This window comes from Podarcis filfolensis, assembly GCF_964270895.1.
Source record: "Podarcis filfolensis genome assembly, chromosome: 17".
Lineage (NCBI taxonomy): Eukaryota > Metazoa > Chordata > Lepidosauria > Squamata > Lacertidae > Podarcis > Podarcis filfolensis.
In genome coordinates, this window is record NC_139621.1 from 11,203,541 (window position 1) to 11,231,109 (window position 27,569).

Here is a 27,569-nt window from a genome sequence, read left to right on the forward strand (position 1 = left end):
GGCTTTTGTCCCTTCCCACAAAGGAAAGCAGGAAACTGTAATGTCATAGGACTCTGCTATCAAAGAAGGGATTAAAAAACAGAGCTACCCTTTGTTTTTCATTTAAAAAAATAATCCAGAGGTCTTGCACAAGAGTGCAAAAGTGATAAAGAGGACTTGTGCAAGACCTCAATATCAAGGGTGTGTGTGTGCCAGATGTATGAGCTGGGATCACAGCCTCTCAGATAATCTCTCATGTTTACGGTTTGCAGATCTTGAGAGAAAATCTCCTCTGAATCAGGTACATGAATACAGGAAGCTGCCTTAAAGTAAGTTACACCATTGGGTCTATCTGGTTCAGCACTGACTGGCAGTGGGCCTCCTAAGTTTTAAGGTAGCAGTCTCTCCTGACCTTAACTGGAGATTCTGGGAACTGAACCTGGGACATATTTAGTCCTTTGAGGCAGCCAATGGGAATAGTTCCCCCCCTCCTTTTGTACTGGAGGCCACTGGAAGCAAAATGGCTCCTTTGTGCTCAGGTGAGGAGCAACTGGAAGTAGGGATGTGGTTTTAGAGGCTAACTGCCAAAATGTCACCACACATATGACAAACTCTCCACCCAAAATAAACACTAGCAAGCTTCCCCATCAGTAGTGACTAACAGATGCATAACAGGCTGTGGTGGAATCTAGACACACATAAAAAACGTTGTGAAAATGCTTTTTATAAAAAAGTTTTGAAAAATATATTGAAATCGCCATAGCTCACCATCGCCATCTAGTGCCACATTTGTATAATGCACTTTTCAACACACTTAAAATCTTTTATTTGCAGCTGTATAGCCGATTCCTATGTTTACTTATTGGGTTTTCCTAGGATTTGTTCAAGCCATTTTACTGCCTGAGGAAGCAAATTGTGTTCCAAGTCAAGAAGATACATAGTACCTCCCACAAGCACCGCTTCCCCTTCCCTGGCAGTAAAAAGACAGTAACAATATCTTAAATAACTAACAGCTTGCTGCCTTTTGTGTCAAGAGCCTCAACTCTGCTTCTGACTGTCCACACATCAGAGATATTGGACTTGGGGGAAAAGGGGGCGGGGATATTTTCTATGGTCTAAAATACACAAGCAGTCTAGGGGAAACTCTCAAGGTCAACAATCATGATGACATTGTGTGGTTGTCCCATAAAAAGTGAGTGATAATTCCAGAGTAGACACCTCATCTGCAAAACATCTGCTAGGCTAGACGGAACGATTTCTGCTGTCTCTCTGATTCTGAATGCACTCAGGCATTTAACACTAACGCTCTCCTTCTTGCCAGTACTCTGTTGCTAGGAACCATGGCCTTGCAGCTCACCTGGTTTTTGAAGCACATGGACACTTCAAAGCTGACTTTGTCTGCAATGGCGCCTCCATCGTGGAAGAGAGAATAAACGACCAAGGATGGTTGTGGTGCAAAGTCGGAGGTGAAGGTCAAAAAAATGGAGAAGGTTCCTTGCAGACCTGAAAGAGGGGAGGAAGGTTTCTGAGTGGAGAATTCAGTCATCAGTATGACTCCTTAATCCACATCAAACCCCAGACTTCTCCTCCTTCACTCTTTTTTCTCTCCACTTACATTCCCAGGTATTGTCCCTATAATACTGTAGTCTAGCGGGGACACCATCTAAAAAGCCAAACTCTGCCAAAAAGTCACAGAACTCCATCACAAACGCTCCCTCCAAACCTCCCCCCTCTCTCTCTTTAAAATTTTATTTAGTTTAATAAAATAAAATAAATTTATTTAACATAAAAAGAGAATTCTGAAAAGTCTCCTGAACTTCCCTCCGCCCCTTTGTGGGTCCTTATATTAACATTTTCCTCCTGCATCTTGTCTATTTATCCAAATTTTTAAAATCTCCATTATAGCTGAAATTCAACATTAAACTACAAGTATTATTGCAATCCTACAAATAATAATTTTAATTGTTTACAATGGTTTTTAAAGTAAATTATATCTTTTCTTATTAGAATTTTGGTCTTCCAAACCTCCTTTCTGAAACTCCAACTCTCCACAGGCTTCAAAGGTTGGTGCAAAGACTAGTGGAATTGCAGTTGCAAAGGTTCCTGGGATTGCTAGCCATTTCCCCCACTCTTTTCACACAATTTTTGAAGTTTTCCCATTATTTTCAGGCCATTCCCCCTCCCTTAGCTCCTTTTTACAGTTTAAATTGATTTATTTAACTATTTCCCAGTGCCATGTGTATACCCAGTTGTGAGCGAGTCAAACATGCAGAAGTGGGGAGGGATTTGACAGATACACTTACTTCCACCATCGCCACCCACATTCTTTTGTCCATGCATAAGGATTTTCCCCTTTCCTGTCACCTGGGGAAGGAAGAGGCATATACAGGATGAAAACATCCAGAAAGGGACACTCTTAAGAGACATATTTCTCAGGCGGCAGATGTTTTGATGCCATAGACAGTAGGGCACTAGTGTGGAAGCAACAGAGGAAAGGACCTAAACGGCCTCGGCCCAGTATACCTGAAGGAGCGTCTTCACCCCCATCGTTCAGCCCGGACACTAAGGTCCAGCTCCGAGGGCCTTCTGGCGGTTCCCTCGCTGTGAGAAGCCAAGTTACAGGGAACCAGGCAGAGGGCCTTCTCGGTCGTGGTGCCCACCCTGTGGAATGCCCTCCCATCAGATGTCAAGGATATAATTAACTATCTGACTTTTAGAAGGTATCTGAAGGCAGCCTTGTTTAGGGGAGCTTTTAATGTTTGATGCTTTATCGTTTTTTTTTAATATTCTGTTGGGTGCCGCCCAGAGTGCCTGGGGAAACCCATCAGATGGGCAGGGAATGAATGAATAAATGAATGAATGAATGAATGAATACAACAACAACAACAACAACAACAACAACAACAAGAAGTATTATATAACATTTAGTAAACTTCTGAAGGCAGCCCTGTATAGGAAAACTTTTTAAGGTTTAATGTTTTACTATGTTTTTAGATATTCTGGAAGCCCCCCAGAGTGGCTGGGGCAACCCAGTCAGATGGGTAGGGTTCAAATAAATTATTATTATTATTATTATTATTATTATTATTATTATTATTATTATCACACTCCTGGAAAACACTCCAAGAACTGAACCAGGAAGGGTGAAAACTGAAGTCCTGTCCTCTCTCTTTGGCCAGCTAGTTTTGGGTTGTTGCTTTTTTGTCTTGCCAACCCTGGCACCTTCTGTCCTCAGCCAGGATGCTCACATAATAAGAGAAGGTGATTCCTTTCGCTTTGCCTTCTTCGCCTAGATCACTGTCCTTAATGCTGTAATCCACTTGAATCTCCTGCTCCTGATTGCAAGGCAGCACTCCTGGCACCCGCCGGACTTTCACAGAGCTCTTTGCTGTGGTGTAGTAAGGCTGTAGATAGAGGAAAGCGTTCTGGTGGTACTGATTGATTTTCCCCGGTTCATATACTGGATCCTCCAGATGGAGTCTTCCCTGGGAAAGAGATAAAGTTGCAGCCTTTAGTCAAACAACCAGTTAGAGTGACTGATCAAAAAACTTTGACTACCAACAGAAAGACTCCCTAAGAAATCAGGAGACATGTGGGATCTTTAATTTTCATCTTAAAAATATTAAAAGTCTTAAAAGAGGCATTACCCTTCACTCTCATAATGAGGGAATGCTTCTTCTCAAACGATACATAACATTGATGGCATTAATTATAATAATAATAATAATAGTAATAATAATAATAATAATAATAATAATATTTATACCTTGCCCTCCCCAGCCAAGACCGGGCTCAGGGTGGCAAACACCAGGTATAAAAACAATTGATTAAAATACAACTTAAAAACAAGATTAAAGTACAACATTAAAATGCAGCCTCATTTCAGTAGAAACTCAAATCAAAAACAATCACGTTGTGTGTGAAAAAATAAATACATTCTAGGTTTCCCTCCCCTATTATTATCAGGAGCACAGAACATGGGGAGGGGAGATTTAAGTGCTTCCCTCCCCATCCATGATCTCTGAATCCCCAACCCACACATTGGTGCCAATGGAAGAGCCCTAAACGATAATTGTGTGTGGGGGGGTGAATGGGGAGAGAAGGTTTAAACCTCCCCTCTCCATATGCTGCGATTGTGACAACAATCTGGGGTAAGGGGGATGTTGCTGGTCTTTAATTTACCAAATAATAATAATAATAAAATCCACAACTTTACTGCTAACCATTTGGCATGTGAAGTTAAGACCTAAGATTAGGAGAGCGTATGTTGCAGTAAGCAGCACCTAAAACCAAATTCAGTATGCATTTCTTTCTTCAAAATAATTTTTCTATTCATATGTAAATGTATACAGGGTTATTTAATTGATTGATTGATTCAGGAGACAGCCGTAATTAGAAGGTTGCATCCACTGCTATTTTTCTAGAGAAAGAGGTGCCGGAACTCACTATGAACACCTCCCTCATTCTCTTTGAATGGGGAGCCCACCTGAGAGGGGCTGGAACGGAATTCCGATGCGTTCAGGCTGCAAAAAGCCCTGCTTGTGTCTATTAAATTAGCAGCTGTCTTGAATCAAGATATGTTTGATGCAACACTACCATCTGCTGGGAAGTGGGGAGAAGCAGAACTGATCCTGTATGAAAGAGGATACAGCCACTATCACACTTCAGGCCTAGAACATCTCTGTCCCAAAATGGCTTTGTATTGTATTGACAATGCAAGACCCATGTTGCACAGAGTGCTCCTTCACAGTATGCCTCCCATCTGCTTCCTCTTCCATAAAGCACCACAAGAGCGGCTTACAGGCAATTTAAGCCTCATGTATAAAGACGATCAGCTCCTGCTCCTAGCTTCTCCTCCTTTCCCACCCAGTTCTTAGCGATTCCCTTCCTGCATCTGATCCCCTGCTATGATATCCAGAGTGGACTCTGCTCCACCTGCCATGCTTGTCTCATGTTTGGCTGCTGAGGACTTGTGCCTTATTCTGCTTCCTTAAAGGTAAAGGTAAAGGGACCACTGACCATTAGGTCCAGTCGCAGACAACTCTGGGGTTGTGACGCTCATCTCGCTTTATTGGCCGAGGGAGCCGACGTACAGCTTCTGGGTCATGTGGCCAGCATGACAAAGCCGCTTCTGGCGAACCAGAGCAGCACACAAACACACCGTTTACCTCCCCGCCAGAGTGGTACCTATTTATCTACTTGCACTTCGTGCTTTCGAACTGCTAGGTTGGCAGGAGCAGGGACCGAGCAATGGGAGCTCACCCCGTCGTGGGGATTCAAACCACCAACCTTCTGATCGGCAAGCCCTAGACTCTGTGGTTTAACCCACAGCGCCACCTTACTGCTAGGCACACTGGTTAGAGTTTTATGGTTTATATGGCCAACAGGTAGATCACGAATGCGGGGTGCCTGTGGTAGATCATGGTAGATCTCGGGACCCCTCCCCCCCTAAAAACAACTTTGATGATCTCCCCAAAAAAGCTCAACAATTTTGTTCAATCCAGAATACAGTGGGTAGATCACTGCCAGTTTTTTTTTATAGTGGGAGTAGATTGCAGTCTCTTGGAAGTTGAACAAGCCTGGTTTATAGAATGTTAATGAAAGTTTGATATCATTGCTTATTCTGTATTTTAAACCATACACATTCTGATTTGGGAGAGGGGTGGTCTATAGCAGAAAAGTGGCATAGAAATAATTTTTACCACCCTAACTGCATTACATTAATTATCCTCCAGATGTACTTTGTTCTCTCCTGATTAATAGGCAATTGGAAGGAGAAGCTAGAAAAAAAGCCATTTGTCCATCAAACTTTACTATGTGTTATAGTCTAGGAGCTGGAGCAAATTCCAAGCATGGCTTTTCCATTCAAGGTTTCTCATGGAAACAAGGAAGTCTGGAGAGAATGTTTTTGGAATCTTGTTCTGAAGCCATGCCTTTGCTTCTTGCTATGTGGTGTACACAGAATGCAGAGCAGTATCCTCACCTCCAGAGAGACCCCTTTTCCATTCCACGCTTCTGTGTCTAACGAAAACTCAGCTATGCCATTGCTGTCAGTAGTAAGCAGCATATTGGTCTGGTTGTTATTTAAATTAATTACTAAGAACACATCATGGTTCTTCATGATGGAGCCGTCTCTTTGCAGGGCTTTGAGCTGTGAGGAGAAAGAGGAAGAGAGCTGAGATTTACTTACATCACGAAATTATCCACGGTTGCTTCTCAGCTGCCTCATGACATCCGTCATAGTCTTCAAGAAACATTTAGAAAACAAGTCCTCTATTAGAGGGTTTAGATGATAGATCAGATGCAAAAGAAAGAGGACTTTCAGAGCAAAGAGAATCTTCCCAAAATGGGGGAGAAGATGGGTTTTCTCTCCAATATATAAAATTGTAATGATGTTGTCACACGGCCGTTTGCTTGGCCACAGACAGGTGGTTTTGCAAAGTCTAGTGTGGTGAGCTGCTGAGCTGCTAGGAGGGCGGATGGCACAGGTGTGGCAAGAAGAGATGAGAGATGGAGATGCAGACCCAGGTGAGATGAAGAGGAGGGAACTGGAGGATAGATACACACGCAGGGAAGTGACCCAGGACCACAGACCAGGCAAGATGAAGAAGTATGGCAAGTTCTGAGGCAGGTGAGATGTAAAGGGAGAGTTATGAAGGGTTGGCAAGGTATAAAGGGATGGCTGATTTCACCAGGTGTAAAGGGAGGGCAAGGAGGTTTGGCAGGAGAGTGTTTGTTTGAAGTCATGTGGTCAATTGAGCTCATTTGTAATATTGCACCAAAGAGTACTAGGAAGTTCTTGAAAATTATAGGAATTACCTTTCCCCTGAAGGGATAACCTTGATGGTAGTAATCATCTGTCTCCACAAAGTTCATAGATCCAGCTTGATCAGACATATAGAATTGACGAGCAACATTTGCTTGTACTCCTGTAAAAAACAAACACAGAAAACCCTGCCTAGCAGTGTCGGATATTTTTGCAGCGTATAACACAGCATGCACACATCGTCCTGGGGGGAGAAAAAATGAGCTCCGATATTAACCAGAATACTCTGCAATCCTAACTGATACAGACCAGAACTAGTCAATGATGGTGGATTATTCAACCATAGGTAGTAGAGACCTTAGAGTACTGGCACTCAGTAGATGCCAACGTATGGTTATTTCTTCCTCTTTTTAAAAAGGTTGGTTCTAAGCATTCTGTTGTGCAACCAAGAAACAGAAACTAAGACTTGGCTTTGCAGATGACAGGGAGAAAGAACACTACTTGTCAATAGCCCTATTCAGGCATAAGTTCTCTGTGTTGAATCAACACGAGGGTGGGGGAAGGGAGAGAGAAGGGATAACTCCACCCCCAGTTGCCATTTCCTGCTCCATGGATTGGAGGGCAACCATTTGCCCGGCGAGGAGCCTGTTCTACACAAGGAGGCTCACTGTGCAACATAGCAGGAACTTTTCAATGCATAAGACAAATGCCCAAGTTGGGCCAGCAACTCATTGCTGGCACCCTATTGTCTCAATCGTCAGGGGTGAAGTAAACCGCGGCATTAGCAGTACCAAAGTGACATCTCTGGGGCAGTGTGTATGGAGGTCCTGGGCTGCCCGGACAACAAGACTGCCCTCTCAGCCTTGCTGTTGTGGTGCAAAAGTGTAATAATAAAGTTTAAGGTCTTATATATATAATAAATGTTCATAAATGTACCAACCAAGCACATACATAGATCAGCACAGGAAGACCGACCTGAAACCATTTTGACTCCCAAACTGACCAAATGTTGTCTCTGCAAGGAGGGAGGGGGGGTGAGGGAACCTTCCCATTGTCTCAGGAATTGGGAAATCACCATCTCAAAGGAATGGCCAGACTACCAGGAAAGGCAATCAGATAAGGCATTATCAGATAAGCTGACAGACAGGAAAAACAACAACATTCAAATTTCTGTTGTAGACCACCTTTTCTGTGATGTAGGTATGATGTTTGTGGGGGGTGGTCTTGGGCTACACCCCTTCTGTGATGTATGTATGATGTATGGAGGGGTGGTCTTGAGCTCCAGGGCAGGGAATTTAAAATGTCTATATAAGGGCAGGCACACCTTGATTCTGGGTCCTCCTCTTTTCCTGCATGTGAGGGGAGCACCCTGTTGCAACAGACCAATAAAGATCAGGCTTACTAGCTGCTTTACTTCTCAATATTCTCTGGTTGGCCTGTTATTTTCTCCTACCAATAGGGAACCCACGTAAGGACTCTATACGGGCTCCTGGATACCCCATAATGGAAAAGGGGCAGATTTTGTTTACAACAAAAGGAAATCAGAGCAATATGTTTGGCACCAGCTTGGCTGCAGGAGTTGCCAGAAGGTGGTGTACAAGATACCATCTGACCACCTTAGGGACTCCACTCCAGATTTGTGTGGGGTTTACTCCTTAGCCTTTTCTTCTTCTGAAGTTGAGTGGTGTACATGGCCCTGTGGCCTCTCCTCCACAGATAATCATGCCTTCCTTTAATTGCGTTATCTCTCTCTTTTGGGTGAGGGCGTTCCCCAAATTGCAAGCAGATTTGAAAGGAGACATTTCCTTTGCTCAGTCTCTCACCTGCACTCCAACACACACACCCCTCGCTCCTCATATGCCTGCAAACACCAGAGCTTACCTGTTCCAGCTTCTTCCAAGGAGGCCTCCACATCTATGCTGTGGCTGTATTCGTAGCTCGAAGGTCTGAACTGTGACAAATCCACGGTAGCAGAGAAGCAGCCAGTCCTGTCAGTCTGAAATAAACAGTCAGTGAAGGTGGCTAAGATGCCAATCATTGGCTTCGGGAAAGAACACACATTCATGGAGCCTTCCTCCTACTCCTCAGAAGGTTGTTACAGATTTGGGGTACTAGAGTCTATTAGTGAATAGTAGAAATTAATGAACGTCAGAATCTAGCTAATAAATTGGAGTACTGAAGAGAAAATTTCAGGCCAGTGGAAAAATACAGGATAAGCTTCCTTTCCAAGCCAGGGCCTCACCTAGGATGGCACATTTAAGATTTTTGGAAGTATCAGGTTATTCCTGAGCCCCCTCATTTCCACTGTCCTCCAGCCCTAGAGCTTTTTCTCTCCCAGTCATACCACCAACCATAGCTGTCAACTTACAGATTTGAAAATAAGGGACCAGCAGCCTCAAAAATAAGGGATCATCGGCCAAAATAAGGGATTTTAGTCAACCAGCAACCAAACGAAGCCTCAAGCGGTGGTTCCCACAGCGCAGCAACCCGGCAAAGGGGATGCAGCAAGGAAAACCACCGTCACCTCTCTGCTGGGAAGCGCTGAGCAAAGGCGAGTCCCCAGGCAACACAGCCGATTTGATCGGCACAAAGCATGCAAGCTCCACCCCCCAGTCGTTCTTAGACTCCTTATTGGGTAAGCAACGCAGCCAAGCAACCCAGTTGGAGCCTCCCTCCTCCCTGGCCGGCAGGGAGGGAGGGAGAGGAGCTGCTTCCTTTGAAACCCGGGAAATTTAAGGGACATCATCAATAAGGGACAGCAGCGGGACACGGCGCTGGGATAAGGGACTTTCCCACCAAATAAGGGACAGTTGACAGCTATGCCACCAACCCCTCTTGATCACCATTACCTGCCCTTTGAAATCCTGGCAGATGTCTGTAGGCGGTGGAGCTGTTGTATCTGGTAACCTCCAGAAATAACGGTAAGCTTTCTGGCACAAGGATATTTGCATTAAACCCCAGACAGGCTTGCCGTATGTGTACCTAGAAAGGGGGAGGCGGGGAGTAGAGATAAATCCAGCCATTACTCTTTATTTTCCTTTTTCTATGTGCTGCACACAAGCCTAGAGTTGCCAGCTTTTCTTTGGCAGGTCTCCTATGTCTTTAATAGCAGCAAGATGGAAAATTAAGATGAGAAACTTTCCCTATTGCTTTATATTAATGCAAGGGAAATCTTCCCTGGTTAAATTTGTACTTGTCATACAAATGCTAAAGGTACATGAGTACCTTTTCGGAGGAGGTGTGTGCTGATAATCTGATTCCTGCCCTGCTATGCCACTCACATAGACTTCAGCTATGCCGTGATACTCCTTGAATTTCCACAGACAGTGTTTTAATTGATACTTCTCCACTTAGCCTGAAAACCATCCATTGTTTTGCTTTCAGCTAAAAATAACATTCTTAGTTATTTATAAACCTTATTCCAAAGGAATCAAACTTTCGATTTTTGTAGTTAATTGTATTCAACGCTTAGATCCATCTTAGTTCCTTTGTCTGCATCCATGGTGTTAATGCTGTGAGTCCCTCCATTCTAGGTTGTAGATATGTGTAAATAAAACCATATATCCTAAAAACACCACAGTCTCCACTGAGCTTCATTCCAGGGAAACTGGACCCTGGAAAGCACTGGAACCCCCTGGAGTTGCTCCTTGCTCAGAGACTGGGGAGCATGTGCAACTATCAGATTTGCACAAAACCGGGAAACTGCAAAAGTGTGTGCTGGGAATTTACAATTGCCTGACTGTGTGCTTTTGTGCACTTCCTGGGAATTTAAAAAACAAAACAAGGTGCATGTGCAGCTTGCATGCCCTATTGGCATTTAGACGACATAACAAAATCAACAAACCAAAAGACAGGGGCAAACACAAAAGGGAATGAACGGGAAAGACCAAAATTGTTCCTCATAGATAAGTTCAAATACTTGCAGGTGTGGACTACTCCAGTCTCATTCCAACAGAGAAAAAGTAGATAAACAGCTAAATAACGCTCAAATGAGGTCATGAGCTCTGCTCTGCCCTCCCAAATAAAGTGATGAGTGCTCTGATATGTATACCTGCCACAGACTTTTAGAGGAAAGTTGCTGTCTGCTGAATAGATGATAGCAGGCTGTACCACCACCACTTCAAATTTGCGAATCACTGGAGAAGAAGAAAGAGAAGAGACTGTTACACGGTACACCATGAATCAGCTTGAAGAGAAGGTGTGTTGGCATTTGGCATGTTTTAAAGTGGGTTGATTCAAACTGTTGCCTTTCCTTTTTACTTATGAGAAGAAGAAGAAGAAGAAGAAGAAGAAGAAGAAGAAGAAGAAGAAGAAGAAGAAGAAGAAGAAGAAGAGTAGTAGTAGTAGTAGTAGTAGTAGTAGTAGTAGTAGTAGTTTGGACTTGATATCCCGCTTTATCACTACCCTAAGGAGTCTCAAAGCGGCTAACAATCTCCTTTCCCTTCCTCCCCCACAACAAACACTCTGTGAGGTGAGTGAGGCTGAGAGACTTCAGAGAAGTGTGACTAGCCCAAGGTCACCCAGCAGCTGCATGTGGAGGAGCGGGGAAGCGAACCTGGTTCACCAGATTATGAGTCTACCGCTCTTAACCACTACACCACACTGGCTCTACTAAGCACTACGAACTTAGATATAGAGGCAGTTTACAGGTTTACATGCATTCTTTTCCAAACTGACATTTTCTAATAAGCAGAGACTGGATTACTTCACCTGGGAGGTTTTTATGATGCTGTTATGGAGGCTGTGTTGCAGAGGTAGAAAGGACTCTACAAAACAGAACTTCATCCTGCATCAACAGAGTCTGAACTAGAACTATGGCTTAACATGTACCAGGTGTGCCCAATGGAACATTACCACCTTTAAACAGGCTTTGTTCACCAGGTATCAGGCAGGTAGGCTCCCAAATCAGTGGGTAGCGTTTTGAGGCAGATGTTGTCCCCAATATCTGCTGACAGAAACTGAGTTCTAACTAGTGATGAATGGAAGAGACAATGCTTCTCCAAAACTCATTTCATACCATATTCAAGCACTTCAAAGCTTAAGAAAGCCTTCCCATGATCCACAATGATTCTGTAGACCCCCAGCATTGGTTCAGCAGCCAACTGGTAGGACAGTTGCACAACCCCATTGTCTGGTTGCACATTATTCCATTGTGCAATTCGGTTGCCTGCAGGATCCTGCAACCACATTTTTAAAAAAACAAAACATGAATTATTGCAGCACATACTCGAGTATCTCCTAAAGGAGGGCTGGGAAGCATCTCTGAAAGGGTGGGAGTTCTGCAACCTCCTCAGCCTTCTCCCCTGCCCTCCACCCCACATTGGTGTGTGAGTTTCAAATTACATCTGAAGAAGATCCCTGGGAAACGTGAGGGTACTCACCTGCAACTCCACCAGCTGGTGCTAAAAAAGAAAACAAAAGGCAATCCCTTTAGTCTCCAGCAGGAGTAATGCGTCCAACTACAATTCCCATCCTGCAACTCATCAAGTTAGGGGAGGGGATGGAAAATCTGTGGCCCTACAGATGTTGCTGGAGTTCATTTCCTACCATTCCTGACCATTGGTTGTGCTGGCCGGAGCTGACAGAAATTGGAGTCCAAGAACATTGGGAGAGCTGCAGCTTGCTCACTCCTGTAGATGCAAAGGATGAGCAAGTACCTTTAACTGCAGATAATGGATTTTTTTTTCTCTTGCAAACACGTTTTGCTAGGCAGGCAGAGAGGAGGAAAGGCATATTCTTGCTCCTCCGCTTCTAATATCTGCAGTGAAATGGCACCCCAGCCTCTACACTCTGGGATTTTATGCCCTCTGGGTCAATAAATCCTAGCCATTCAGAAACTTCCTGAACATCCCATACTGTTGCCATAGCTACAATGTCATGACAAGCAACTGAAGATTCCCTATTTAGCTTCCCCATAGCTGCCAGGTGTTCAGAAAACTGAGCACAGAAGATCTGTTGAACTTTGTTGGGGCTTTTTATTATTTTTTATTTTTTTGACCTGTTCTGAGTTCAGACAAACCATTTCTCCACGGATTCTACATCTGGTGCGTGGGAAATAAAATAAAATAAAAGCCGTTTGGGAGGTTGGTTCAACCTTCCTCTCATTCCTATCACTTATGAGCACATTGTCAGCTCGTGTTTCTAGCGATTACCAAAAAAAACCTACAATCTTGCTGTTTTTGGAACCAGGCCAGAAAGAAAGTTTGCAAGAAAGAGCTGGGCTCTTTCTTTCACCGAAATAAAAGCTCTGAAAAATCCCCCCCCGTCTTGTGGATTGGGAACTTCTAAATGCACCATCGATCACTACATGCAAGCGCAAGCTGCTCTCAGAGCAGATTTTCTTTAACAAAAGCGGCTGTCAAGAGTTTTGTTACACACATATTTGTTTCACTCATCACTAAATACTTTTGTACTCAGGTGAGGAGAAATATAAATGGTGGAGGAGAAGTGCCCAGCCCAGGTCATGCCCATCTTGTCTTGCTTATTCCTCCCCACACCCCTCCACACCCTGTTCACATTTCTCACCTCAGTAGCCAACGGCATAAATCCTTCATCCAGGGTGATGATTCGAAATTGCACTGCAACAGAACAAATGCACAAAATGACCCTCTTAAAGTGCAGATCTTACGAGAGGGTCTCGTTCCCCACAACAGTGCAGTGCTGGAGCGCAGTGTGTCTCTCCCAGCCTGCCATCTGCCAGCCGAGATTGTTCTCATCTTTGTTCAGCTCCCCCAAGTCTCCTGTTAAGGCCCCAAACTCTTCCAAGGACATCACGCCCAATTAACCCGACAACCTGCCAAATCACCTGTCTCTGTTCATAACTCAGGACAAGGGCAAGCACAGTTCTCTTGCATTGCCAGTGGCCCTCAATGGTACTATGTTGGCCATTCTTGGCCTTCTTAGTAGTGGCGCCTGCCCTGTGGAACGCCCTCCCATCAGATGTCAAGGAAATAAACAACTATCTGACTTTTAGAAGACATCTGAAGGCAGCCCTGTTTAGGGAAGGTTTTAATGTTTGATGTCTTACTATGTTTTAATGTATTAAATGGGCTGGGGTAACCCAGGAATTCCTCTGCAGCTTGTATTTTCCCTCCATATGCCCAGATAATCAAAATCCTACCATTTATTGATTTCTACAATTCCCTAATAGAGTCTGTTGCCTCATATCTGTAACATGCTCTAATGGAGAGATATATAAACTGTTATGTACTAAGCTTGGATCCTAAAACAATAGGCAAGTAGGATCCTAGAATGCAACAAATGATTGGCTTGCAGGAAAAGACCAATCAGGCTCCAGGAGGAAGTTAATCAGCCTATTAGGCTGGTAGGATCGTAGGATCGTAGAATGCAACAACTGATTGGCCTGTAGGAAAAGACCAATCAGGCTCCAGGAGGGGAGCAGAATCAGGCAGGCAGATGGGACTCATTGTGTAAATAATGTATATAAAAGCCTGAGGTTTTGGGGGCAAGTCAATCACTGTTTTACAAGCTGCAGTAAAGAGCATGAAATCACTACAGGACTCCGAGTATATTTCACACATACATTAGGATTACGCACAGCTTTGCAGTAACCAGTGGTGTCATGGCCCCAAAATGAAGGAGGGCTGGTATGCCCTCTTTTACTATCACATTACTATCAAAAGTGCCTGCCACTAGCCCTGCTTACGTATTAAGAGCCAGCCCACCAGCCCTAGGGACTCTTTTCTCCTTACCCAGTTGTCCTGGAGAATAGATGGGCTTGTCCATCTGCAGAAAAGTGCCACTTTCCGCTTTCTGAATAAGAACCTGCTTCTGCTCATCTATCTTCCCCTGGGCATCAGAAAGTCGGATGGCAGCAACTTCCTCCGAGCCATCTGCAGGGGGTGGTACCTGGTTTACACAAGTCACTTAGCATTATTCCCCAATCCAGGAAGGATTAAATGCATGCATTTGAAAGGAAAGGGTGAATGAAAGAGCAGGGAAATGGAGAGAATGGGGCGGTGGTGGAGGGCTATGACGCACACAGGTCAAACCCCCTACAGATGTTTCCTATTGTCCTGGACTTCTAACAAAGGACAGCATGACGGAGAGACCACATCGGGAAGAGAATAGGCAGGATCCAGTAATCTGAACACTGGACCTCCATGTGGGAGCATGATTTAACTATTGTATGTTCCATCCCTGAATGGAACTCAAAGCAGCATCTATGGGGTTGTTGCAGTTTAGCCTTGCCAAGTAGGCTGAGAGGGAGAGAGATTGACCCACAACCACCCAATGTGTTTCATGGATGAGAAGAGCTGTGAACCAGACACATCTACAGCCAAAAGCAACACCCTTAACACCAAACCACAATGACTTCCCCAATGGACAGGGCTTTGGCCATCACAAAAGGCATTTCCGTGTGTGATTTTTAAAGTGCAATTGCAGTGTTTTGTGTGGTAGACAAAGCACTCCATGCTTTAAAGGGCTACTGTGCCTTTAATTTAAAACTTGTTTCATTCATTCTCAGTGTGTGCTGATGTGCACCTTCTGTGCCAACTTCCACATTCCTGCTGAAAACTTTTCTATTCCATCAGGCTTATGCAGGCAATTAAGAATACATTCTTCCACAACGGCTAATTGATGTCTGTTTTTAACCTCTCAGTGGTTTTATGCTTTCATTCTTGTAAACCACTTTGATATATATTTTTACGACACAGAGGAATAAAGATATTTTTTAATAAATAAATAAGATTTATATACCACCCAAGAACAAAAGTTGTCTGGCTGATCTGCTGGTTCTGCCTCTTTTGTTGTTTTGTGTTGAACCTTGTGTCACTGGATGTGGAAAAGAAAGAGTGAACCCTTTTGAAGGGACGCTCTTTGAGCAGCAAGGACTCATTCACTCTGTGGCAGGAACACCCCACAATAAAATAAAATAAAATAAAATAAAATAAAGCCTACTCCTAGCATCTCTTCAGGCAAGCGCAGACTGGAGTGATAGGAGACTACAGTCTATAGAATGGGGTACAATTCAAATACAGTGGTACCTCGGGTTACATACGTTTCAGGTTACAGACGCTTCAGGTTACAGACTTCGCTAACCCAGAAATAGTACCTCGGGTTAAGAACTTTGCTTCAGGATGAGAACAGAAATCATGTGGCTGCGGCACGACAGCAGCAGGAGGCCCCATTAGCTAAAGTGGTGCTTCAGGTTAAGAACAGTTTCAGGTTAAAAACGGACCTCCGGAACGAATTAAGTACTTAACCTGAGGTACCACTGTAATTACAGGAGGAAGGTGCCACTTCTTCCTTTCCTCAGGTTAGTGTTTCCACTACTCTCGGTCAAACTGACAACTTTTTTCCTGGCCTCTTAGAAGTTGGACGACAAAAATTCTAAAAACGTTTCTGAGCAGGTGGAATGTTCTTGTGCATTCCATGACACCACACCAGCTCAGCTAATCAGTGTCAGAGGTGAAGCAGCATGGTATAGATCAAAGGACACCATTCTGCACAAGCACAGTTGATGCTTCTGATTTATACTCTGTACTTTATTATTATTTTTCATGTATCCAGACCAGATTTACTGCTGGTATACATCACTCACTGTGAAAGTCAAGCACTTCAGCTGTTTCTCATGCCATCTGAATCCATCCAGCAGAACGTGGGTCTTGTTCTTAGTCTCCAAGGTGATGCTGAGCACTACAGATGTTTCCACATCACCTAGGTCCATGCACAACTTATCACTGGATGGGTAGTTCAGACGGGCTGGAAGGACCAGCATGTATTTCCTGAATGCAGAAGATGAGAGGGAGAGAGACGAGAACAAGAACACACCTTTCTTTAGGGAGTGAGATTATTTGCAGGCAATTAGTCCAGTTATTTGCACTCTAAAGGGGATTTCTTCCTGAAATCCAACACTGCTTTGGTGTATGGCAGCTTCCTCTGTTCCTATGATGATTTTGCACATGCTGATTATTGTTTATTGTATTTTAATTTTTAATTTTATTTTAACGTAACTCAATCAATAATCAACCTCTATTGGCATACAGAGAAAACGGGAATATGTGGGTCAAAACATAACCTTGGCATCTGTTCACAGATAAAACTATACAGGCATAGTAAGGTTAAAAAGCAGTGGGTCCAAATGTTTGATCCCCACGCTGAAAGAGAGGTTAAATTCTTCTGACTCCTGCAGGGTTTATTGAATTTCTGTGGGCATGATAGTATGGAGAAAGTAGCAGAATATCTGAGCAACGGCGTGAAACTAGAGCATCACAAGACTTGAGTGGTACTCAGTATAATTTATGAGTCACCCTGGAAGGATTTATATTCCGAAAGGCAGGATAATTAATAATTGTAAGTGTAACCACCACAACAACAAACAGAACAGCAACAGCATCTGTACTTTCCTAGTTGCAAGACTCTCCAGATGAACAGATTTTGTGCAGCAGCGTTGCGGAAGAACCGGTGCCTGTCCAAGGCTCTAGAGGAGAGCTGCTATGAGAGTAGCCAATGCTTGTCTTGGACCAACAGTCTGATGCTATAAAGCAGCTCCATGTGTTCAAATGAAGTGGAAAATGAACAAAGCTGTCCCTTCATTAGAATTCTGCTTAGGAAACTACATTTACTGCTTTTGTCTCAGGGGTCCATCTGATTGGGCTCATCCACACTCCTGCTTGTGCTGTGCCTAGTAAGCACAGGTCCAAGTGGTTTTCCCCTTACCCAATTTGTTTCCCAGGGAAAACCACCTCTTTAGTGATCAATCAGAACAAATGGCAATCCAGGAAAATGTGAATTGCTGTTTGCTCTGATTGAGCGCTAAAGAGCATTTTCCCCCGCGGGACAAGAGGAAGTGTGGAAAAGCCCAATGAGTCTCCGGCATTGTGCCTACTTGCTACATCACTGTTCTCCAGCCTTGGGAGTATTCTTCAATGTTGGGTCTCCGCATGTTGTTGAGCTACAACTCCCTTCATCCCTGACCACTGGCTAAGCTGATTGGGGATAATGGGAGTTGTAGTCCAACAACATCTAGGGACCCAAGGTTGAAAAACATGGTGCAGCTACATGATTGGACAACACATAACGGACAACCCACCTCTTTTGATAATCTCCATTACAACTTTTGACTTCCCTCAGAAAGTCTTCTGATGTTTCACTCAAATGGGAACCTCCAAATTTGCCTCCAAATGTTTCAACAGCTGGAAATTGGTAGCAACTCTACTTTTCTTTGTCATAAAATTCCACTTTGAGCTTCCTCTCAGAAGACTATAAGTTGCTCCAGGAAAAGCCGCAACTATTACCTAGCATTCCCTCTTGGGTGAACCTTACTCCTTCACTCTCCCTTGCAGGCAGGTGCCTCCTTCAGCCCTTCTGCTTTTCCTTTCTTAACCACTGATGCAAATTTCCATCTGTTCTTTTCCCCAGTGATGCATTCACCCTAACAGCCCCCTCCCCCTGCTCAGTATACTCCTTCATGGCCCTCACAACTCTGAATTCATAAGGACCAGCTTCTCCCTCCCAGTCATGTCCTCTATAATTCCGTTTCCCTGAGATCACAGGTCTTCCAACCACATAACAACTTACGGGATGGAGTCATCTGCATCAGCTAACTCGAGGAAGGGAGCAAGGCCACTGAGAATGAGGAAGAGCCACATTTCTGTGGAGACCTGCCTGCAGAGGGCACCGCAAATGTCCAAGCAGGAACTTGGAAGAGGGAGGACTCGACGTCTCCCTTAACTTGCCTCTCAGCTTATCTGATCCTCATTTTATATCCTCATTCTGCCTGGCGTGTGACTCTTAAGTGGCCTCTATGCCCAGTGTTTAAGAAATATGATCCGCCACCTGAGGCTCACACAGAGAACAGGGAAGGAAAGTCAAATACAGCAGGTGTGAAAGAAGCTGGCTTTGGGACAGAGGCAGGTGTGTCTTGAGAAGCTGGCCAGACCACTTACTAACATGCCCCTTTCCCTTTTCTCCTTCAGAGCATGCAAACACCTATGCACTGCAGTGGTCTAAATGTTTGTGCAATATACATGGAAGAACAAAACCCCTAGATGTTCAATGGTGGGCTTGCTCTTACAGCTCCAGCATGGACCCCCTTTTCACCCTAAGGTCTCAAGGCCCACCTGACACTATGCCTTGCTTCAGGACAGGTATGCCCTTGTTTTCCTTTTCGTGTGAGGGCTACGACAAATGTCACTCTCTGTCTCTCTCCTTAGGCGTTTGATAGAGGTGCTTCTTCTGCTCTTTGAATCAAGTATGAGTTGCTACCTGCTTATATTGTCACTTTGTTGTCCAAAGCAACTTCCATATACAGTCATACTTTGGAAGTTGAACGGAATCTGTTCTGGAAGTCCGTTTGACTTCCAAAACATTCGGAAACCAAAGCACAGCTTCCAATTGGTTGCAGGAAGCTCCTGCAGCCAATCAGAAGCTGCGTCAGACGTTCGGGTACCAAAGAACATTTGCAAACCGGAACACTCACTTCTGGGTTTGCAGCGTTCAGGAGCCAAAACGTGCTAGTACCAAGGTGTTCAGGATCCAAGGTACGACTGTATTCTGTCACACTCATTTCATGTAATAAGCCAACCTTTCTTTATTCCACTTGTGAGTGAACTTCTTGTGGGCATAAGGTTAAGGGCAAGCACATATCCAAAACAAACGTATTTTATAACCCTTAGCAAAAGGTCCTAAACATCTTAGTTGTGCATGCAGGAATGCACATGAGTGCAGGACACATGTGTGGGTTCAGACTCATACCTGTTAACATCCTATTTCTACTGGGTCAAATACATGCTGGAAATGTAAGGAAAAAGAGGGCACCTTTTACCACCTGTAAAGTAGTAAAATAATTTTGGGAGATGATATATAAAGAACTAGGGGACACGGGTGGCGCTGTGGGTTAAACCACAGCGCCTAGGACTTGCCGATCAGAAGGTCAGCAGTTCGAATCCCCGCAACGGGGTGAGCTCCCATTGCTCGGTCCCTGCTCCTGCCAACCTAGCAGTTCGAAAGCACGTCAAAGTGCAAGTAGATAAATAGGTACCGCTCCGGCGGGAAGGTAAACGGCATTTCCGTGCACTGCTCTGGTTCGCCAGAAGCATGCTGGCCACATGACCCGGAAGCTGTACGCCGGCTCCCTCGGCCAATAAAGTGAGATTAGCGCCACAACCCCAGAGTCGGCCACAACTGGACCTTATGGTCAGGGGTCCCTTTACCTTATATAAAGAACTGGAAAAAAATGTTTAAAATAACCTTTTCTAAAAAAAAAACCCGAAAGCATTTCTTCTAGGAAATACTAAGGGACCAGAAGAGATTTCTTATGTATGTGACCACTGCTGCCTGGATGTTACTGGCCCAGAGATGGAAAGAAGACAGAGTCCCTACCAGAGAAAAATGGCAGATTAAACTGATGGACTATGCAGAAATGGCAAAAATGACCAGAAGAATTAGGAATCAGGGACATCAAAATTTTAATAAGGAATGAGGAAATATATAATTTATCTTAAAACTCATTGTAAACAATTAAAATTATTAGTAGGATTGGAATGACATTTGTGGTTGGATGTTGGGCTATGGTTGTAAGGGAGACTTAAGAGAATTGGATCAACAGAGAAGATGTAGGAGAAAAAAGTTAACATAAGGACCCACAAAGGGGAGGAGGAGAGTCCATGGGAATTTATGGAATTATCTTTTTGTTTTGGTTGCTTGATGATGGTTTGTAAATTCAAAAATTCAATAAATTTATATATAAAAAACCCACACACCTTATTTCTACTGAATAAAATGACTTGTACAGTAGTACCTCAGGTTAAGTACTTAATTCGTTCCGGAGGTCCGTTCTTAACCTGAAACTGTTCTTAACCTGAAGCACCACTTTAGCTAATGGGGCCTCCTGCTGCCGCTGGAGCACAATTTCTGTTCTCATCCTGAAGCAAAGTTCTTAACCCGAGGTAATATTTCTGGGTTAGCAGAATCTGTAACCTGAAGCGTATGTAACCCGAGGTACCACTGTACTGTCCAACAGCCTGTGGCTAAGAGGGAAGGGCACTGGGTCTTTTCATGTGTCTGCCAAGTGTCCCACTTTACAGAGGGTGGTCCTCTATTTGAAGGTGTTCTCTATTTGTTCAGTCCAAGTCTGGTCAACAGACTAAGCAGGCACAGGAATCTCCTGGTGCCTTCCCCACCATGGTGAGATGTATATCTATTCAAATTATAGTATTTATTTCTAAATTGGTGCCTATATACTGTATTATGATATGCAGATTGCGGTTCTTTAGTTTGGCAAAGCATAACTCGTTCGCCCTAGCCTTCCTGTTTGGGTCTTGGGCTGGTTTCTCTCCTAAATAGATGTAGTGAGCAGCGCATGTTATGCATGAGGGAATTCAATGAATGAATGACCTTTCTGATTTCACCAATGACACCATAGAAAACAGAAGCCAGTGTTTTCCCTCTCCCTCAAAGAGAAAATGATAGGTTACATTAATAGGTGGAATATGAAAGAATTTGCATAGGGTTCTTGACCAACAGCATTTTTACTTATCACTGAGGACTTGTTTCTGCAGGCTATTATTTCAGGGGGTTAGCGACTGCGGTTTCTGAGCCATTGTTTGTTTACTTTTAGATAAGGATCAGGTGTTTGTGTGGTCTGTGCTTTGACATTTAGGTCCAATCATTTCTGCTGCATTAAAATTAGCCAAAGTCACCCAGCGGCTGAAGGCTTCCAATTCATATTTCAGTATGCAACTTAAGCCGCTTGCATGTTCAATAGGTCAGGCACAATTCCTCCTTTGTAGATGCTTTTGGTTGCTTCAATGGGCATAATTTGCAGAAATGCCAACCCGATAACGTCTTATGCAATCTGCTGAAACCTTTATGTTCTGTTAACAAATACTTTAGCATTCCGTGGTTGTTTTTGAATGAAAACCCTTCACAGACAATACTCAAGTGCCAATTAATTCTCTCAGCCCAATTACATGTTCCTGTCGAAGCCAGGTGAGGGGAGCCAATGGGTTTCAAACCCTTGGTGACTTAGGGACTTCCCCTGCATGAGAAGACAGGCTTTGGCAGATTGAGTGGGTGAGACCAATAGGAAATAAACAGCTACAGTGGTACCTCGGGTTAAGAACTAAGAACGGAGGTCTGTTCTTAACCTGAAACTGTTCTTAACCTGAGATACCACTTTAGCTAATGGGGCCACCCGCTGCCGCTGCGCCACTGCCGGATTTCTGTTCTCATCCTGAGGTAAAGTTCTTAACCCGAGGTACTACTTCCAGGTCAGCAGAATCTGTAACCTGAAGCATTTGTAACCCAAAGTGTTTGTAACCCAAGGTACCACTGTATATGACTTTTAGAAGACATCTGAAGACAGCCCTGTATTGGGATGTTTTTAATGTTTGGTGTTTTATTATGTCTTGATATATGCTGTGAGTCACCCAGAAAGCCGCCCATAGTGGCTGGGAAACCCAGCCAGATGGGCGGGGTATCATCATCATCATCATCATCATCATCATCATCATCATCGAGGTGATTTCTGCAGGTGCTGTAGAGGGAAGTGAGGGGCAGATGGGGCTTGTCAACCTAGGAAGGTAGCCCCTCTAGGAGAAGGAATACTCTGATTCTAAACCTCCATTGCCTTACAGCAGGCATAGCCAAACTTGGCCCTCCAGATGTTTTGGGACTACAATTCCATCATCCCTGACCACTGGTCCTGTTAACTAGGGATGGTGGTGTTGGTTATTTTGCAGATGAGTTGCGCTGCAGAAAGCATGCTGGGGAGACCACACATTCAAGAAATGCAAAATAACTTTTGCTAGGTTTTAATAACAAAAACAAAAACCTCCTTTTACACTAAATTACAATATATCAATAAGAACAACCCATTCACCAGGGTACTGAGAGAGCTACATGCTGCTCTTTATATACCACACCCAACAGCTTAATTAACACAACTTAACAGCACCTGCTATACTGCTTCACAGCTGTAAAACTAGGTCACATTATTTGCTCTGGCCCTTAAAGACATACACATTTTGTGAAACAATCATGAAACCTAAAATTTAAAGAAACCATTCAACAGATGGAAGCTGTAGTCCCAAAACATCTGGAGGGCCAGGTTTGGCCATGCCTGCCTTACAGGATATCTTTGGAAGAAGAAAAGGCTATGGAGTAAAGCCTAATAATAATAACAATAATTTTAATAATAATAATTTTATTATTTATACCCTGCCCATCTGGCTGGGTTGCCCCAGCCACTCTGGGTGACTTTCAATACATATAAAAACATAATACAGTGGTGCCCCGCAAGACGAATGCCTCGCAAGACGGAAAACCCACTAGACGAAAGGGTTTTCCGTTTTGGAGGTGCTTCGCAAGACGAATTTCCTATGGGCTTGCTTCGCAAGATGAAAATGTCTTGCGAGTTCCTGCGGGGTTTTTTTCCTTCCCCCCCCCTTTTTCTAAGCCGCTAAGCCGCTTATCCGCTAAGCTGATAAGCCGCTAAAAGCCGCTAATAGCGCTAATCCGCTAATCCGTCAATGGGCTTGCTTCGCAAGACGAAAAAACCGCTAGACGAAGAGACTCGCAGAACGGATTATTTTCGTCTTGTGAGGCACCACTGTATAACATCAAACATTAAAAACTTCTCTACACAGGGCTGCCTTCAGACGTCTTCTAAAAGTTGTGTAGTTATTTTTCTCAACTGAGTCAGCTCACACATTCTGCTGCCCATCTTTAAGGGTACAGTGATCAAGGACCAAGAAAGCAAGTGATGCATGTAACACAAGTCAACCTGTTTTATATGATTAATAGACAAATAGGTAAACTGACTCCACTGAATCCACTGAAAATCCTTGTGCTTGGGCTTACTCAAAAGCCAGATCTATGATGATAATGATGATGATGATGATGATGATAATTTTTAAATTTATATCCTGCCCATCTGGCTGGGTTTCCCCAGCCACTGCGGGAGGCTTCCAACATATATAAAAACACAACAAAACATCAAATATATATATAAAAAATATCCTATACAAGCAACAAACAAACCAATAAATCAATAGAAACCAACAACAACAACAATGTTGTATTAGATCTGTGGTGGTGCATTCGCACATGCACATTTGATTCTTCATTCATCAAGCGATGAACTTATTAGCCAACCCTTAAAAACAGAGGGGAAAATAAACAGCTTTTGGCATGGTAAGTACATTTGTAAATCCCTTCAAGGCACTGACAGGATGATCAGGTCCTTCACGGGTAAGAGAGGGAAATGCGAGGCTAACAGAAAAAATACAAGGAGCAACCCTTCCAGTGAAGAAGTTGCTCAAACTGGCGTCCAGCCCCTCCTTTGCTCCTTAGCCCTCCGAGCCAGGGCTCATCCTCTGTAATAGTCTTCTATGGTGAACCCCAGGAACCTGTCTATGTACTGGCCTGGCCTGCTGCTCAGCAGCACGTAATATCCTTCATGTTCTGGGAGTCAATGGGCCCAGAGAGGCTGTCCTGTCGGAGCTGTGGGAGAGATGCAGGGTCTGGTTCCCCTCTGTTGTCTCTGTCAGAGTCTGAATCCAAACTGGAAACCTCATCACCCTTCCCTGGGCTGGGCCACCTGCCTACTTCTGCCTCTCTGCGACCCCTCATTCTTCCTGCTGCTACTACCTCCCAGCTTGTCCCCTTCTCTGAGGTGTGGCCAATTTCCCACCACCAGGATCCAGGATTTAAGTCGCCTTCTTCTGTGCCTTCCCTGGGGCGCTCTTGGGTAGGCAGCTCCCACCAACCTTTCTCATCCAGCCAGCCCCTGACATTGGCTGAAGCAGGGCTTCTGCCAGTCCCATTCCTCTTCCCTTGCAACGTCCTTGGGGTGATAATTAACCTTGAAGGGTCCCATCAAAGCTGAAGTTCTGGCATCCTGGACAGGTTACACCAGTTTTAGAAAAAGGTTGCTAGGACATCATCATAGCTAAACTGGTTATTTCTGTCTCTTTAGATTTACAAAGTGATGCAAGCAATACCTTATGGAGCTTTGGAAAACTTTCTGAGAAGTGTCCAAAGGAGAAGATCTCCTTGCTGCCTTTTAAGAGAGTCTGCAAACCAATCCAGAGGTTGCCTGCGAATTTGTCCGCAAATTAGAGCCTAGGGCTTGCCGATCAGAAGGTCGGCGGTTCAAATCCCCATGACGGGGTGAGCTCCCGTTGTTCGGTCCCTGCTCCTGCCAACCTAGCAGTTCGAATGCACATCAAAGTGCAAGTAGATAAATAGGTACTGCTCCGGCAGGAAGGTAAATGTCATTTCCGTGTGCTGCTCTGGTTTGCCAGAAGCTTAGTCATGCTGGCCACATGACCAAGAAGCTGTCTGCGGACAAACACCGGCTCCCTCGGCCATTAAAGTGAGATGAGTGCCACAACCCCAGAGTTGATGGTCAGGGGTCCCTTTACCTTTACCTAAGTCTACCAAAAGCTGAGGTACATCCTTCTAGTTCTCAAGAAAGCTTACATATGGAGGGTCCCTCAGTTGGGACAAGGTGATATTAGCTACCCAAACTGATAACAACTGGCAGCGCCTTGTTGTATAAGTTAAAATGATGGTTTATAATGAGGGACTGTGTGTAAGCTAAAGAAAAAGTGGGGTGGACTTGCCCACTGCAACCCACATTCTAGGTCACTACAAGTTGCCTTATGCAAGAGTAAAAATTGTGCAATTTTTCACATATTCAGCATAATTACTTTTGCTTCTTCTAGTGTTGAGGAAGAGCAAGGAGCTATCAAGCTAGCAAAGCCACTGAAAATCTCAATCTGTAAAATCCTCTCGCTTCTGAGCTTTTACAAGGCTATGATCACATAACTGCAAGCTTGCCTTCACAACCATAAGGCTAGAAGCTTGCTTTTTTAGAAAGAGAAAGCTGGCACAGATCTTAGCCAGATATTCTCCGCTCAAAGCTCCATCTACAAAAGTTCTCCAATGGCTTGTGATCAAGAAAGGCCTATGATCCAAAATGCTGCCTACACTAGTGCCAGTCTTCATTAGTAGAAACAGATTCCTGCCAGAATCTGTTTCGGGTAGGTCCTAGAAGGAATCACTTGGGACACGGGTGGTGCTGTAGGTTAAACCACAGAGCCTAGGACTTGCCGATCAGAAGGTCGGCGGTTCGAATCCCCGCGATGGGGTGAGCTCCCATTGCTCGGACCCTGCTCCTGCCAACCTAGCAGTTTGAAAGCACGTCAAAGTGCAAGTAGATAAATAGGTACCGCTCCGGTGGGAAGGTAAACGGCGTTTCCATGTGCTGCTCTGGTTCGCCAGAAGCGGCTTAGTCATGCTGGCCACATGACGCGGAAGCTGTACGCCGGCTCCCTTGGCCAATAAAGTGAGATGAGCTCCACAACCCTAGAGTCGGCCACAACTGGACCTTATGGTCAGGGGTCCCTTTACGTTTAGAAGGAATCACAGCATGAAGAATTCAAGCAAAGGTGCGTGTGGAGTGTGGATTTGGGAGGGCAGCAAATAGCATAGATAGCACTTTGAAGAATATGTACTATGGAGTGATGATGAGTTTTAATATTACAGTGGTACCTCGCAAGACGAAAGAGTTTTCCGTTTTTTGAGTCGTTCCGCAAGACGAATTTCCCTATGGGCTTGCTTTGCAAGACGAAACATCTTGCGAGTTCTTGCGAGTTTGTTTCCTTTTTCTTAAAGCCGCTAAGCCGTTAATAGCCGCTAAGCCGTTAATAGCCGCTAAACCGCTAAGCCGCTAATAGCCGCTAAGCCGCTAATAGCCGTGCTTCGCAAGACGAAGAGACTCGCGAAACGGATTAATTTCGTCTTGCGAGGCACCACTGTAGCTGAATTGAATCCTTCCATCAGAGCACTTGAAAGGTCCTGGCTAACATGCTTATGGTGCCAAAATGGAATTATAATGGACACTTTGGCTCTGAATGTTGTGTGAGTATGCTTATGAGGACTGAACAGAGCAAATGGTAAAATGCTTGAGGAAATAAAAGAGGACTGGACACAGATCCTAAAAGCAACGACGGCCATGAGTTCCTTTTCCCAGTTGAAAAAGTCCACATTTCCCATACACATAGTCTATTTCCTCCCGTTCCTGTTTATTCTTCTCCAGCAGCACCAGTAAGGTGATTCAAAAGGAGAAAGTAGAGAGATGTGGGACCTTCAAAGATATGGAGTGGGCAAGGGAAAGAGGCACATGTCTTCAGGAATGAGGGCACAGATCGCTAAAAGCAGAAGCGGTTTCACAGCTGACTTATTCATCCTTGTGAAGAAATTGCTTTGCAAGCAGCTTACCTACGGTCCAATGGACCCACCCTGTTTGGAAGACTCTCCACAGACTTGCACTGCAGCACTTTCACTGAAGGCCTCAACCTGTTATTGTGGTTGCATTAGCAGAACTGCACTCTCAGCCTCTCTCGATGCACCGATTCCGAAAGAGCTTTATAATGGGAAACATTAAGCAGCTGTAAAATGCTGATCTGTTGCTTTAAAAGTATGTGTACTCTAAAAGGGGGGAAGGAGGGGGGCGGCAAAGCATCTGTTTCCCTCGTGCATGCCAGCTTATTTTTGGTCGAATCAGACCCAATATAGCCACTGTTTCAATATTTAATGTTGTGCTGCTACAGCAACTAGCTTCCACATACTTCGGAAGCATTAATACTCAGCATAAAATTCCCTCTATCGGTTCACTAGGTGACAGAGCTGTCCAATGACACTTTGGTGCCAGAAAAACACTGATTTTTCCCTACTCCCATGTGGGACGTAATCCAACAAGAAGTTCTCCTGTGCAACTCTCATTGAAAGGTGCTTGTGCAGTGACTATTTATTTCACACTGCACACATAAAGGGATGTCAACTTTTCAGT

At 44.3% G+C, this 27,569-nt stretch overlaps 1 protein-coding gene across 3 annotated transcripts in view; it reads right to left on the reverse strand.

The window, feature by feature from the left end:
* Positions 1-18,461, reverse strand: part of A2ML1 (alpha-2-macroglobulin like 1) — a 50,331-nt gene extending 31,870 nt beyond the window's left edge. The window contains exons 1-14 of one of the 3 annotated variants that reach the window (XM_083592823.1): positions 18,290-18,461; positions 16,311-16,494; positions 14,458-14,614; positions 13,271-13,323; positions 12,127-12,147; positions 11,763-11,922; positions 10,797-10,881; positions 9,595-9,727; positions 8,627-8,741; positions 6,799-6,908; positions 5,963-6,130; positions 3,228-3,464; positions 2,283-2,343; positions 1,337-1,482 (exon numbers count right to left, since the gene is read on the reverse strand). In XM_083592823.1, coding sequence (XP_083448949.1) covers positions 1,337-1,482; positions 2,283-2,343; positions 3,228-3,464; positions 5,963-6,130; positions 6,799-6,908; positions 8,627-8,741; positions 9,595-9,727; positions 10,797-10,881; positions 11,763-11,922; positions 12,127-12,147; positions 13,271-13,323; positions 14,458-14,614; positions 16,311-16,494; positions 18,290-18,360 — 1,701 coding nt within the window. In that variant the 5' untranslated portion in view covers positions 18,361-18,461. Of the gene's footprint in view, positions 1-1,336; positions 1,483-2,282; positions 2,344-3,227; positions 3,465-5,962; positions 6,131-6,798; positions 6,909-8,626; positions 8,742-9,594; positions 9,728-10,796; positions 10,882-11,762; positions 11,923-12,126; positions 12,148-13,270; positions 13,324-13,772; positions 13,971-14,457; positions 14,615-16,310; positions 16,495-18,289 lie in introns of those variants that run through there. The other 2 variants (XM_083592824.1, XM_083592825.1) reach the window with 2 other exon arrangements.
* Positions 18,462-27,569: the final 9,108 nt, after the last annotated feature.